This window comes from Cololabis saira, chromosome 9 (genome assembly GCF_033807715.1).
Source record: "Cololabis saira isolate AMF1-May2022 chromosome 9, fColSai1.1, whole genome shotgun sequence".
Classification (NCBI taxonomy): Eukaryota; Metazoa; Chordata; class Actinopteri; order Beloniformes; family Belonidae; genus Cololabis; species Cololabis saira.
Genome location: NC_084595.1, coordinates 45,671,570 through 45,687,707, shown reverse-complemented (window position 1 = coordinate 45,687,707; position 16,138 = coordinate 45,671,570). Strand labels below are relative to the sequence as shown.

The following is a 16,138-nucleotide window of genomic DNA, read 5'->3' as shown; positions in this document are numbered from 1 at the left end:
TCACAATTGTGAGAAGCTTTGATAGGGTAAGAATTTAAAGGAGAGAGAGTGATTAACCGGGTCAGTGGTTGGGTAAGAGCCAGAGTTTCTCCTAGGTTGCATCATTCAGAAATCAATTTCATTATAAAATGGCTCATGTTTAAAAAAAAATAAAAAATAACACACTAAAACAACCTTAGATAGAACAATAGAACAATAGAAACGGCTTGAACAAAAAATAATGCATGTATTTTGTCATTGACTTTATTTCCAACCTGGCTCGAGTTAGTGGTTAGTAACCAGTAGGGGTGTAACGAGACACTAATTTCACGATACGATACGATACACGATATTGAGGTCACGATAATGATATATTATAGCAGCATTTTTTTAACAACCTTAAATGAGGAACATATGACTGGAAAAAATGGTCTTTTATTTAAAAGACACAAAATACAAAACAATGCTGTGCGTTTGCCCTATTGTTACAGTTTGTAATGCTTTATAACTGTTTAAAGCGACACTACGTAACTTTTCCAGCTTAATCTAATATTTCATCATCATCATTGTGATGGTACATCAACTTCCAACAGGTTTAATGAACCTCTGTCATGGTCTGAGGGGTCTGTATCGCCTTCACTGGTACTATGTAACTTTGAGGAGCATGGTAGGAACCCTGCCACACTAAAAAACTACACATTTTTACGGCTTTGACTGCTTTACGGCATACGTCACTTCCCCCTCCTTCCTGATTCGCAGTCGAGACGAAAATGGGCGGGGCGTGGAGAGCAGCTCCGCAGAAGCTGGTAACCTGTTGCTGTGTTGTGGCTGCAGCAGCTCCACACAACAGACGTGGGGAAAAGATCGCTAATGGTTTAACTTTTCACCGCTTTCCTGCTCGGAGGCAGAACCACGCAGGCCAAGTATCTGATATAACAGAGTAAAAGAGTCGTCGGCTCGCTTGGATCGCGGCTGCAACGACCAACCCTTCCACACAGTAAAGCCTGAATTATGGTTCTGCGTTAAATCGACGCAGACCTACGGCGTAGGGTACGTGGCGACGCGCAACGTACGGTGCGTGTCGCCGCGTACCCTACGCCGTAGGCTCTGCGTCGATTTAACGCAGAACCATAAATCAGCCTTAAACCACAAACACTCACACAGACCGGGTCGGATCAAAACACGGGTTTTATTCCCCACTTCTCCAGCTAAACGCAGTTGCTGGCCAGCTCTCTGCGGTGCAATTAACCCCAATCTTCAGATAAAACTAGTTTGTTGAGGAAAAAATATTAACTCTTATTTGTAGCTGCAGAGGAAAAAAATAATCTCACAAGGAAAACAAAAATATTGCTCACGCCTCGGAGCCTCTTCAGCATAATATAGCAGTCAAAAAAAAAGAAAAGAGAAGTAAGAGTGATACACAACATGTACTGTATGTTGTACTATTATACTAATTTATTGAAACACATGGCGAGTCAAACATTTACCAAAGCAGCTGCCAAACACTCCTAAACAAGGTAGCCGGAGACGGTGGTTCTGCAGAACTGCAGCAGTAAATCCTTCTAAAGAGTGCAGCTCCGACGAGGAGCTCCATTCTTTAGTAGGGATTTCATATGGATCCAGACTGTTAATAATCATTATTTTCTCCATATACTGCTCCCTGGCTTCCTTGTTTAAGGTATCCCGGTAAATTCCAGTTCCTTTCCAGCAGTTTAACATCTTTTTTTTTGCGTTCCGTCTGTTCACTTGGTGAAACAGAAAAGCGTCCCATCTTCTCTCAAAACAAATGCACGCGACGGGACAGGAGTTTTCCGGCAGTACGCGCTGGTGCTCATGGGAAACGTAGTGTTCTTTCTGGTAAAACAATACCGCTTTTGTCCAAAAGATGCCGCCAAACTCAGAAAAGCTGAAAGTTACGTTGTGCTGCTTTAAGTTTTAAAGAGCAAGCCAGGCCAACCATTTCCCACAAACTGAACTAAAAGTAAATGTCAGGTTTGCATTATGCATCTTCAGTTTCATACAAGTAAAAATATTTTTCCACAAACTGAATAGTTTCTCTCATGTATGATTTGACTTTTTTCTTTTACTGAAATTCAACAACTAAAATTAAATAAATAAATGTAAATAAATAAACTATGAAAAGTCTCAAACTCCAAAGTCAACATGACTGTTATTGATCTTGTGCCAGAGCTCAGAGCTTCACCTGCTCCAGCCTGAGGCCGTAAGGTGAACCTGTTATCGTTTCATCCTCACACCTTTGGGGACGACACAATCTTTACATCATAATAAAGATTGATTCATGCTCACTCTATAAGTAAAAGTTCAGAGTTCAAAACCCCCAAGAGTCCCGTGATCGGGACCACAAAACGGTACTAGTTTCTTCTGAGCGTAGTCAGATTTTGGTCCGCGGGTCGAGGCGCGGTCGGCACGTGATCCCGCTGCACCAATAGCGAAACACAATATATTCATATTAATAACCCAATATCGCGCTACAGTTTGTCACCTCCACGACACGTATCATGACGTTTTTGTATCGCGAAATTTCGTGGCACGATATATTGTTACACCCCTAGTAACGAGGAGGAGAGTCTACACCGAAATATACCTGTGCACCCAGGGGCGGAGCAGGGGTCCCGGCCCTGGGGGGGCAAAGCATTCTTGATGGGCCATGGTGGCCTAAACCTCCCTGTTAGAACATAATCGTTAAAAAAAAAAATGCCACAGATCAGCTCCTCTGACACACAACCACAGCAGCAGCACACGGTCAGAATGATTCACATGAGGTTTCAGCACCATCGATTTACCTGTCATTATGTCAAACCTAATTATCCCCCCGGGGAAGGTGGCGGCCCGGGGGAGGAGGCGGCCCCGGGGGAGGAGGCGGCACGGGGAGGGGGCGGCCAGGGGGAGGTGGCGGCCCGGGGGAGGAGGCGGCCCGGGGAAGGAGGTGGCCCCAGGGGAGGAGGCGGCCCGGGAGGGGAGGCGGCCCGGGAAAGGAGGCGGCCCGCGAGGGGGCGGCCAGGGGGAGGAGGCGGCCCCGGGGAGGGCTGCCTCCTCCCGCGGGGTGGCATCCTCGCTAAAATGGGTGGAGCGAGAACACATCCGGGTATTTCTTCTGTACTTGTGTTCTTGAGATTGGAACAGTACTTCGACTGCTGGTGAGGACGTTTTCCAAGAACACAAGGAGCATATTGAGAGATGGCAATAGTTTCAAAATAAAACAGGAAAAAAGTCAAGCACAAAATCAAAACTGAAGAACCAAGTAAAACACAACAAACACAACCCAAAACTCGAGCCCTACCATCTGATGACTCACTTCTTTCAGGCAGGCGGCTACCGTGGAACTTCCACAGAACCTGAATCCAAGATCCAGGCTCTGTGATGCTCAGCCGTTGCTTGTTGCTTCACTGGCCTTGGCAGAGCTCATTTTCATTCCTGTGATGGCAGCATTAATGCGGAAATGTACATTGAGATTTTAAAGCAATGTTCTTACTTTATGACCACATCTTTTCAATTCACGTCAATCAAATTTTATTCTTCAATATAGCATCTATTACAATACAATTGTTCTTTAGGTGCTTTCCAGAGACCCAGAGCATGACCCTTGAGTAATTATTAATCATTAATTAACATAAACAACGGCAAGTAAAAACTCCCCTGATGGGAGAAAAACCTTAAACCAAACAGTAGAAAGTAAAACTCCCCTTTAGGAGGGAAGAAACCTGGACCAGGACCTTGATCATAAGTGTGACCCTCCAAATGCATAGCTGGGAGAGGATAACAGTATTTGCTTACAGTCCTGACCTTCCCCCTAAAAGTGAATAGAGAATTTTGAAGCAAAAAAATAGCAATGGGAGTGCTGTACTTCTGCACACCTTAAGACATGTGCAGCAAGAATGGGGCAAAATCATGCCTCAAACTCTTTTGTCACTTGGCATCCTCAGTGTCGAAACACCAAGAAGGAATAGCAAAATTACTGGGTGGTAAAAGTTTGACATACCAACCTTTTTCTCTGGAATGTGGTGCAGGGATGAAATGCCCAAATTGATGTTCTTTAACACAGTATTCTTGATTCTGAGGTTTATTGTGTTCTTGGCTGGCTAACGTTTAAATGATTATTTTCCTAGCCACCCTACAACAGTATCTTGCAAGACTCCAATTAGCAGTAATTCAGAATCTGATGTGACTACATTCAGCATACTTGTTTTTCTCTTCACTTCCTGTCTTTTACTCTTGTGTTTTGTTCCTTTTATTTTATTGTTTTCAGTGTCTTACAAGCAACCTCTATACAGATGATGATGGACTTTCACTGACACGACGGAAGCCACCAGAACCAAGCAACCATGGACCAGGAGACGGAGCCTGGCCAGGAAGTGACAGTGGAGACTGACGCCTTACCATGCAGTCAAAAAACCTCTAGCAGCACCCATCCCTGTAATCACAGCAACAAGCAAAAATGCTCCACATGCTACGAAGCTACAGCTGTAGGAAGCACTGGAGGTGGAGTGGTGGGGGCTCATCAGTGCTGGCCACACAAGGAACAAAACATAAGACTGGAATCCCCTCCATCGCCACAGATTCAGCCCAGTCCCAGACCTGCCGTGCCGCGTTATCGCAGACACGGGGACAGTGAGGCCAAGTTCAAGAGGCACAGACAGAGGCAGCAGCGGGAAATGGAGAGAACTCATTCAGCGCAGCAAGGAAAGCAACACCACGGAGAGACAGGCCAGGAGGATGATTCAATGCGGGCTTGCTCAGCAAGCACGGAGAAGGATTTGAAAAATCAGCAGCTAGAGTTGGAGGACAAGGTGGACAGTTATGAGCCCCAACAAGCTGAAGCAAAGGGTAGTAACTATCCTCCTGAGCTCTTCTCCCTGCTACGTGAACCCTTGGCTGAGGCTACCTATGGCTATGCCCAACCCCCAGGCTACTCTGCGGAAAGTGGTGACGTCTCAGTCGGCCAGAACTTATACAGTGGACTTGAAGTCTACTCAGAGCTATATGAGAATTCATCCTCTGAACGAGTTTATGAGGAAATCTACACTTCTTTGGCATCAATTGAATCCTCTGCAGGTGGTGCAAATGATAAAGAGTCTTTCCACAGCAGGAATGCAAGCATTCAGCAGTTGCAGCACCAGCCTGGAGATGGAGGTTATCGTCAGAGGGGGGTAGTGGGTTCACGTTTGCATCACTATGCAGATTGCTCAGATGGCGAGTCGGACAGCCCGGAAAAGGAGGCAGAATTTGCCCTGTACCCACATACTGATACCTGCGACCATGATGAGGACACTGACAGCCTTGTTGCTGAGGTCAAACACCGCCTAAGCCCTCAGAGTCAGCGCTATGGTTCAAAGGACGTAGACCAAGAAAAAGAGTTACCAGTGGAAGAAAAAACGCCCCAATCTGAGACCCAAACTAGTGAAAACGACTACCTTGAAGCTGGTAGCCAAAGGAAGACCGCTAGGCACCAGGCCACGACTTCTCTACAGGAGCCTGACCCAGGAAGAGATGAACAGACACAAAAAGATGCCATATCTCTGGCTATCAAAGACATTAAGGAGGCCATACAGGAAGTGAAGACCAGAACGGTGAAATCTCCTTACACACCTGATGAGCCAAAGGAGCCAGTATGGGTCATGAGGCAGGACTTCAGCCCCGGGGAAGAATGTAACCTCCAACCCTCTCTTGGGGATACTGTAAGTGCAGAATGTCTGAATATTGGTTGTGATGCTGAGGCAACAAGTTAAGAAGAGCCTACATTAACCTCTTGAATTATAAAAGAATGATTAAATAAAACATGAAAGTCTTCTAAATTACAAATGAAAATGATCATTAATTCTAATTTGGTATTTATATTTGGAAAATTCATTACAATTTTCAATTCAATTTTATTTATATAGCGTCTATTACAACAGAAGTTGTCTCAAGAATCTTTCCAGAGACCAGAACATGACCCCCGAGCAATTATTAATAATAATTAAACATAACATAAAGAGTGATACCCGTGAGTGAGACTGGCAGCGCCGCCCCCAGGCAAGATAGCGAAAATTAATGCAAGCGGGACGTCAGCAGTGTGGACATATTTCAAAATAAGGGACGACGACAGAATCAAGACAGACTGCGGGCTGTCGGCGCGGCTAACGCGGCTAACGCGGCTAACGCGGCTAACGCGGCTAACGCGGCTAACGCGGCTAACGCGGCTAACGCGGCTAACGCGGCTAACGCAGCTAACAGGAATGTAACAATGGGATTGTTTATGTTGTACTGTGAGTTACGTGGAGTGTTTAATAAAGTTCCCTGTGAGTAAGGGTAATACTTAACCGTCCAGTTTGTATAATTAAGGAAGATAGAATTGACTGAAACATGGAACAGCTGGCTACAGCCACAGAGCCGCAGCTCTGCTGCTGCTGCTGCGTCAGGCTGCAGACTGACCCGTCGAGCCGCGGGGCGGCTCAACATCTCCCCCTAGCGGTGCTAACCAATAACTACAACAACAATGAAGTATCGGTGCGTGGTATCGGAGAACTTTTGCGAGTACGAGTATATGAGAGCAGTATCGGCCCCGATACCAGTATTGGTATCGGGACATCCCTCGACGAAACCTTGAGCAGGACTGCCGGAGGAAGACCAGGTGGGCGGTGAGGTGCTTTGACTGGTGCAAAGATAAAGGTTGACTTTGACTTTCTTTCGTTTTTTTTTACTTTGCCGTTGACTTTCAGACAGTGTCTAAAAAACAATTCAAGGAGATGGGACTGTTTTTTTCCACAGCTTTGAATTTCAAAGCTGTGGAAAAAAATAGTCCCATTTCTCCTGACGTTAGTTCTCATGTGGTCTTTTCCTCGGCTTTTTCTAGGAGAAATTCTGTTTAATGCTCTACCATATCTGTTGAGTCCTGCGCGGAGACGGATGTAGCTGCTCAGTCCACAGAGTTCACCTTTGAAGTTTCTGACAGCCAAACTCTCTTAAAATGTAATTGAATAGTGTTTTAGACACTGTCTGTAAGTCCACGGCCACACCTTTATCTTTGCACCCGTCTTCAAAGCCCCTCACTGCCCACCTGGTCTGTTTACCTGTGCTGGCCTCACTTCAATTCAATTCAATTCAATTTTATTTATATAGCGTCTAATACAACAGAGTTGTCTCTAGACGCTTTACAGAGACCCATACCCAGAACATGACCCCCGAGCAGTTATTACATAAACAATGGCAGGTAAAAACTCCCCTGGTGGGAGAAAAACCTTAAGCCAAACAGTGGCAAGGAAAAACTCCCCTTTAGGAGGGAAGAAACCTTGAGCAGGACCAGGCTCATCAGGGGGGACCCTCCTGCCGAGGGCCAGACTGGTGGGTCAGGGACGGCAACAGCACAGCAGGCAGGTGGAAGCAGCAACGGGATGACCGGGGGTGGGGACCGCAGGCCAGCACGCAGCTCCCGAAGCTCCGGCCCAATCAGCAAGTCCCAGGTTGGGGTGCAGGGTCAGGAAAAGACTTGTGCTCCGTAATGCAAGCTACAGCCACCCACGACCACCTGCAGGACAAAAGAGAGAAAAGGGAGGAGAAGGACTTCTCTCCTTCTCCAGTTGGTCAACCTCTCCAGATGTGGCTCCGCATGTCTCGTCCTTTTTTTCGGAGACAGGAACTCTTCAATCCATTCATCCATTGTTAGCTCCTCCCCGGAGATCAAAGTTTACCGTGAACATGCCTAATTAATTGTTAACGAAAATAAAAAATAAACTTTAACACTAGCTACTTTTTGCTACCTGCTGTAACCGTCAAAAAATATGTACCAGTTGGTTGTTGTCATGGATACATTGTTGCTTTCCTGACGCAGAATGATATGCTGTGATAAGGCTTTAGAATAGAAGCCGTGGTATATGCTCATTATGCAGTTAACAACCAATCAGATTGCAGGATTTCACCTTTCTGTTTTATAATATATCATAATAAATTAATTAAATTGTAGTATTTGACAAAAATTCAGTCCCACAGGCCAGTCATTTTCAACAACGAACACTGTGTGCACCACCTTACTGTCAGGAAGCGTGGAGGAGTAGGACACAGATGCAGGAGGCAGGAGTTCCACAAATACTGATTTATTTACTTAAACAGAACCAAAAACGCTGCTTAGCAGGATACAAAAAACCCAAACATGAACATGAACATGACAAGATCCAAAACAAAAACCAAACTGTGACACTCACAAACAAACTCTCTGTTCAATGTTCAGTTCATGTCTACACACAAAAATATAACTATTTACAATGGTATTTTCTCTTACTGTTCATGTTGCTTAGTGGGACTTTTGGCATTCCATGCCCTCAACAATCATTTTCAAGTCTGGTTTACAGTCAGTTGTTGCTGCTCGAAGCAGTTCCTTCACATGTGTGTCTGTCAGAACAGAGCGATGCTTTGATTCCACATGTTTCAGGGTAGAAAAAACCCACACCCAAACATTGATAGTATTTTAAGCGCAGCCCGTTTACATTTGGGTATTTTTCCATTGGCACATTTTTCCAGAAATGAATGGCCCCCTCTCTCAACGCAGGTTTCAGTTGATCCTCTTCACAAAGTTAGATTATCTCCAACTCAGCCGCGGCCTCATCTGTGACCAGCAGGGTTTTCAAACAGTCCGTCTCCGCATTAAACGGGTCCACGAGGAATGTGATCTGTGGCCTTTTCAGTTGAAGATCACGGAACGAGATCACAAAGCTTTCATGCAGGTTTTCAACCAGTGTTGCATATCTGGCTGATTGCTTATTCAGGACAGCGCTGGTGACTTGCTCGCTGGTTTTTAGCAGAGTGGGAAAATGCGTGAAATCTGTCTTCTGAATGTGCGTCTTGAACAGCTTCAATTGGTTGGCAAATGCAAACACACTTTGCACCAGGTCCGGCACTATTTTTGACTTACCCTGCAGGGTTAGGTTCAGTCTGTCCAAGTGACACAGCATGTCCACCAAAAAAGCCAGATCCATAATCCACTTGTGATCTGAGAGCTCGGGATAGCTCTTGTCCTTCTCTTCCATGAACAGTGTCACGGCATCCATAAGCTCAAAGAAGCGAGAAAGCACCTTGCCTTTTGACGGCCACCTCACAGTACAGTGGAGCGGCAGATCACCTGGAAGCCCTTGGTTCAGCTCAGCAAGGAGATTCTTGAATTGTCTGTGATTAAGAGCGTGTGTGCGGATGTAGATGACGATTTCCATCACAGGCTTCATGACATTGTCTAAATTCAGTGATTTAGACATGAGTTGCTCCATGTGGATGATGCAGTAGAAATTCCAAAACTCTGGAAAAGTTTTGTCAGCTTTGCACATCCCCACAAGCCCGTTCACGGATCCGATCATAGTTGGCGCTCCATCTGTGGCTATTGCTGTTCATTTCAGTACTGGCAGATTTGCTTTCACAAATGCATTCATCATTGTTTCTTTCATATCTATGCCACGGGTTCTGTCTTTTAATGGCACAATATCAAGGAGTTCTTCTTTGATCACATAGTCTTTTGACACAGATCGCACAAATATTATATGTACATATAAAAGTTGTTTGTTTGACTAGCCTTCACATTGATCTCCCTTAGGTAGATAATGCAAACATTATTCTGAACTGAATAATAGTCACTGCCTTTCCCCTCTTCTTTAAACTCCCTTGCCCTCATGTTTCATTCAGTAGGGGTGAGGGAGACAGAGAAAGGTAATGGGCAAGTGTAAATATTTCAGCGAGGCTCCAGTAACAGGACAGCTTGTGCTGTTTTCCTGTTTACCATGATCAACATGTACTTGTGGCCTGATGTTTTTACAACGCCAGGCTTTAAGTTCACATTGAGACAAATATGTTCATATAACACGCTGTGGAACTGCATTTGTTGAGTAAAGATGATGGTGCAGAATTGCGGGTAGAAACCCAGTCTGCCACACGATCCAATGAAGTGATTCCATGACGAACCTCCGTGTCTCAGATTACTCCCCGTCCACTGACGTCGCTGCCGCTATCAAACTCACCAGCAGTTTCAATGCCAGTGGTTCTGTGACACTCGGTGCGCTTGAACTTTTTCTGCATTTACCTAAAGCGATGGAAAATTTTTGGATGTATCAAGTAGAAAAATTTGAGGAGGAACAGGCGAAGCAGAAGCAACAGGCTAACCAGCAAGATCAGAATGAGGTGTGGACAACTGGAGTTTGTGAGATGTATTATTTATTCATATTTGCTGTAGATGGTGTCAGTGCTGTGAAGAAGATGTCTGGAAACTCAGATGTAACACATAGCTGTGTTATATCTGAGTTTACACACATCTTCCTAACAGGAACAATCAAACAAAGACCCTAAAACCTTATAGTGTTACACATTTTTGTATGTATGTATGTATGTATGTATGTATGTATATTTATATATACATACATACACACATACATACAGGACTGTCTCAGAAAATTAGAATATTGTGATAAAGTTCTTTATTTTCTGTAATGCAATTAAAAAAACAAAAATGTCATACATTCTGGATTCATTACAAATCAACTGAAATATTGCAAGCCTTTTATTATTTTAATATTGCTGATTATGGCTTACAGTTTAAGATTAAGATTCCCAGAATATTCTAATTTTTTTAGATAGGATATTTGAGTTTTCTTAAGCTGTAAGCCATGATCAGCAATATTAAAATAATAAAAGGCTTGCAATATTTCAGTTGATTTGTAATGAATCCAGAATGTATGACATTTTTGTTTTTTTGTAATTGCATTACAGAAAATATTCAAATTTTCTGAGACAGTCCTGTACGTCTTATCTTTTTTTTAAATATTTTCTGATTTGTTCATGTAATAACTACATTTTCTTATGAAAATGAATGTGATTTTATTCCTTACGTGTCACCATTTTAACTTAGATTAAAACCAATAAATTATTGGAAGAACCTTTGCTGTTCAGTTTAACAAGCGTTAGTTCATCATATGAAAAGCACGTTTGTTAAATCAAAGGAAACCGGGACGAACTGCAGCAGGGAACAATTCCCCAATGAGACCCAAAAAAGCGAGCAATAGCAGACAAACCTGCAGAACTCAACTGAACATCCCTGCTACAGTTTCCCAGAGCAGAAATACATTTCTGAGACTGGTCTCAGGATTACGCTGTCTTCACCAAGCCCTCTGTTGGCTGAAATAAGGGCAGACAGCCAGCTTTACAAGGGATATTTTGACCCAAGATGTGTTCAAATGTGTTAAATAATATAAAAAGCTCTTTTTTTCATATTTGTGGCTGCACTTTAGATTTAGTTCCTGGATTAAACTCAGTATCAGCAGATACCCAGGTATAGGAACTTAGTCCCCCAGGGCCATTCAAGTATTCAAAGCGTTTATTCTCATATGTACAGTTAGGAAATAAGTTTCCCTGTACAATGAAATTCTCACTTCGCTGTCCACACTGGATCCCCTGAGTGTGAATAAAAACCAAGTAATACAACTAAAGGAAATTACAAGTGGAGCATGCAAAAACGAAGGGGGGAATTAAGTTAAATAAATAAATTAACATAAAAAATAGACTATAAGTACAGTAAAGTGAAGCTGTATACATAAATGTGCTGTGTAAACAGTGTTACGTGTGTGCAATTACTGAATGTTAAAGTGCATAACAGTAAACAGTAAACAATGTCAGTGTGCTAGTGGGGAAAAACATGTAAACAGCCAGTAAAGCGGTGCAGTAGTGCAATCTGTTGTTACCAGAGGGTGGGTAATAACGAGTTACATTTACTCCGTTACATTTACTTGAGTAAGTTTTGGGAAATGTTGTACTTTTAGGAGTAGTTCTGAATCACTATACTTTTTACTTTTACTTGAGTAGATTTGTGAAGGAGAAACTGTTCCTCTTCCTCCGCTACATTAGGCTACGTTGAGCTGTTACTTTTCTTTTATCCCTTTTATCCACGTACGCGTCAATCTCATGACATCACTAGGTGATTCTTTGGGAAAAATGTTTGTTTTTGCATGTTTTGTCACATTTACACAGACTCAAACACACACAGAGTTTCTATGAGTTCATGTTTGTTCTAGTTCTGCTGGTTAAAAAAGAAAAGTAGAAAGGCTGGAAATTTTGTGCTACTTGTGCTTAATTAATTTTTTTATTTTGTTATTATATTATTATTTATTAAAGTACTTGAATTTACCTTAATATTATTTTAATTTAAGCTATTTTTAATTCATTTTAATTTATTTTATTATTTTATTGATTTAATTTGCCTGAAGATGATTATTTTGTACTTTTGTTTGAATGGTTGTGTTAAAAAAATAAATCAGACGTTACTCAACAGTTACTCAGTACTTGAGTAGTTTTTTCACCAAGTACTTTTTTACTTTTACTCAAGTAATTATTTGGATGACTACTTTTTACTTCTACTTGAGTCATATTATTCTGAAGTAACAGTACTTTTACTTGAGTACAATTTTTGGCTACTCTACCCAGCTCTGGTTGTTACAGACTCCTGTCAGCTGTTAAGGCGTCTGATGGCAGAAGGTAAAGAGTTCCTGAGTGGTCCTGCACTTCATACTCCTGCCACCACAACGTGGCGTGAAATCAGTACCAGACTTCTCTCCTCCATTGTTCCCGATGGTGGAACGACCTACCAAACTCTGTCTGATCAGCGGGTCTGTACCCACTTTTAAGAGCAACCTAAAGACTCAGGACTTAAGGGGCACTTCTGCAGCTAGTAAACTTTTCTGCTCATCAGAACTAGTTAGAAGATCCAGCTCTTTGCAGGACTCAGCACTTATATCAAGATGATGTTATTGTGGTTCTCTGGGACACACCTGGCTCAAATGAGTGGGCTATTGACAGACCTGTGTAGACCTGGATGACAAGCGAATGATTATCTCATCAGGTGCGTTTGAGCAAGGAAAGATCTTAAACTTAGAGGGTACGTGTGCCCTGAGGACCAGGGCTGGGAAACACTGCTCTAGATTTGCACCAGTGAGTTACATTTCCCCAAATATCTTAAAGTTGTAATTAATTTCATAGCTTTGTTATATCTCCAACGAGCTGGCACCTGTTTTATTATTTCCCCAGCTAGGTTTTTGCCACCAAAAGCTGTCACTAAGCATAAAATGGAAATTGGTCATTTATGACAGAACAAGAATATTTTTTTGATCATTGTCTTGTACACACTTGAAGGAAAAAAACAAGTTTTTTCTTGCTTTAACATATATAAAGTGGTCTCCCCTCAGCCTGCCAACTCAGAGAAGGAGGAAAGCAACCAAATTCTGCAGTGTCTGTACAGCCGCCCGGATGATCCGTCCAGTGTGATGTGGATCTACGAGACAATAAGATTCTGCTCCCGTCGTTACGTAACTAAAATGCGATTTACATAGGTTGCCCTCCGATGCGTGAAACCACGCCCACAACTAACTCCGCCGGCCGGATCTTCCGCCATTTTCTACGCGTCATTCAGGCAGCCAATCAGCACAGTGCCTCATTATCATAGCCCCGCCCACTCAGAATCCTGCATAGATAATGAGGTTATAGAATGGGAAGATAAAGACATGGCTCAGAGGCTGAATTTCTAATTTATTTATAGGGGTGTAACGATACACTAATCTCACGATATGGTACGATACACGATATTGAGGTCACGATAACGATAACGATACGATACGATATTATAGCAGTATTTTTTTAACAACCTTGAATGAGGAACATATGACTGGAAAAAATGGTCTTTTATTTGAAAAACACAAAATACAAAACAATACTCTGCGTTTGCCCTATTGTTACAGTTTGTAATGCTTTATAACTGTTTAAGTTTTAAAGAAAAAACAAGGCCAACCATTTTCCACAAACTGAACTAAAAGTAAATGTCAGGTTTGCATTATGCATCTTCAGTTTCATACAAGTACAAATATTTTGCCACAAACTGAATAGTTTCTCTCATGTATGATTTGACTTTTTTCTTTTTTCGGATGCGTGTTACTAGTTAACACAATAGATTAATATTAATATTCCAATATTGCGATACACTTTTTCACCTCCACGACACGTATTGTGACGTTTTTGTATCACGAAATTTTGTGGCACGATATATTGTTACACCCCTATTTATTTAGCAAAAAAAATCAAAAGCTTGTTTTTAAGACATTCAAGGCCTGTTTAAAATAGGTATTAGATGCCATAATACTGGTACTGGACTACTGTAACAGCCTGCTTATCGGTATCGACTACTGTAACAGCCTGCTCATCGGTATAGACTACTGTTATAGCCTGCTCATCATTATAGACTACTGTAACAGCCTGCTCATCGGTACTCGACTACTGTAACAGCCTGCTCATCGGTATCTACTACTGTAACAGCCTGCTCATCGGTATCGACTACTGTAACAGCCTGCTCATCGGTATCTACTACTGTAACAGCCTGCTCATCGGTATCGACTACTGTAACAGCTTGCTCATCAGTATCGACTACTGTAACAGCCTGCTCATCGGTATAGACTACTGTTATAGCCTGCTCATCATTATAGACTACTGTAACAGCCTGCTCATCGGTACTCGACTACTGTAACAGCCTGCTCATCGGTATCGACTACTTTAACAGCCTGCTCATCGGTATCGACTACTGTAACAGCCTGCTCATCAGTATAGACTACTGTTATAGCCTGCCCATCATTATAGACTACTGTAACAGCCTGCTCATCGGTACTCGACTACTGTAACAGCCTGCTCATCGGTATCGACTACTGTAACAGCCTGCTCATCGGTACTCGACTACTGTAACAGCCGGCTCATCGGTACTCGACTACTGTAACAGCCTGCTCATCGGTACTCGACTACTGTAACAGCCTGCTCATCGGTACTCGACTACTGTAACAGCCTGCTCATCGGTATCGACTACTGTAACAGCCTGCTCATCGGTACTCGACTACTGTAACAGCCTGCTCATCGGTACTCGACTACTGTAACAGCCTGCTCATCGGTATCGACTACTGTAACAGCCTGCTCATCGGTACTCGACTACTGTAACAGCCGGCTCATCGGTACTCGACTACTGTAACAGCCTGCTCATCGGTACTCGACTACTGTAACAGCCTGCTCATCGGTATCGACTACTGTAACAGCCTGCTCATCGGTATCTACTACTGTAACAGCCTGCTCATCGGTATCGACTACTGTAACAGCCTGCTCATCGGTATCGACTACTGTAACAGCTTGCTCATCGTTATCGACTGCTGTAACAGCTTGCTCATCGTTATCGACTGCTGTAACAGCTTGCTCATTGGTATCTCCAACAAACACATCCAGAAACTTCAATTCATTCAGAACTGTGCTGCCTGAACTCTGATGAAAACTCGCAAATACGACCATATCACCCCTATTCTTCAGAACCTACACTGGCTTCCCATAACCTGAAGAATCCAATACAAGATCGCCCTCATCACCCACCTCTGCATCTACAGCAATGACCTCATCACCACCTCTGCATCTACAGCAATGACCTCATCACCACCTCTGCATCTACAGCAATGACCTCATCACCACCTCTGCATCTACAGCAATGACCTCATCACCACCTCTGCATCTACAGCAATGACCTCAACACCACCTCTGCATCTACAGCACTGACCTCAACACCACCTCTGCATCTACAGCAATGACCTCATCACAACCTCTGCATCTACAGCAATGACCTCATCACCACCTCTGCATCTACAGCAATGACCTCATCACCACCATCTACAGCAATGACCTCATCACCACCTCTGTATCTACAGCAATGACCTCATCACCACCTCTGCATCTACAGCAATGACCTCATCACCACCTCTACATCTACAGCAATGACCTCATCACCACCTCTGCATCTACAGCAATGACCTCATCACCAACTCTGCACCGATAGCAAAGCCCGTCAATACCTCCAAGACCTCCTGACCCCTCACTCATCCACCTGTAACCTCCTCTATCAGCACCCCCCGCGACTCCATGGGAGACCAAGCCTTCTGCTCCGCTGCCCCCACATCTGGAACTCCCTCCCTGAACCCCCACATCTGGAACTCCCTCCCTGAACACCCACATCTGGAACTCCCTCCCTGAACACCCACATCTGGAACTCCCTCCCTGAACACCCACATCTGGAACTCCCTCCCTGAACCCCCCACATCTGGAACTCCCTCCCTGAACACCCACATCT

The 16,138-nt window shown here is 43.4% G+C and overlaps 2 protein-coding genes across 2 annotated transcripts in view; one reads left to right on the top strand and one right to left on the bottom strand.

The window, feature by feature from the left end:
• Positions 1 to 16,138, bottom strand: part of ube2l3b (ubiquitin-conjugating enzyme E2L 3b) — a 189,632-nt gene that overhangs the window by 108,975 nt on the left and 64,519 nt on the right. The window lies entirely within an intron of this gene.
• The window catches only part of apba1a (amyloid beta (A4) precursor protein-binding, family A, member 1a), a 38,611-nt gene that overhangs the window by 2,142 nt on the left and 20,331 nt on the right, over positions 1 to 16,138 (top strand). Inside the window, exon 2 of the mRNA XM_061729667.1 lies at positions 4,247 to 5,675. Within this exon, the coding sequence (XP_061585651.1) occupies positions 4,323 to 5,675 (1,353 nt within the window). The 5' untranslated portion in view covers positions 4,247 to 4,322. The remainder of the gene's footprint in view (positions 1 to 4,246; positions 5,676 to 16,138) is intronic.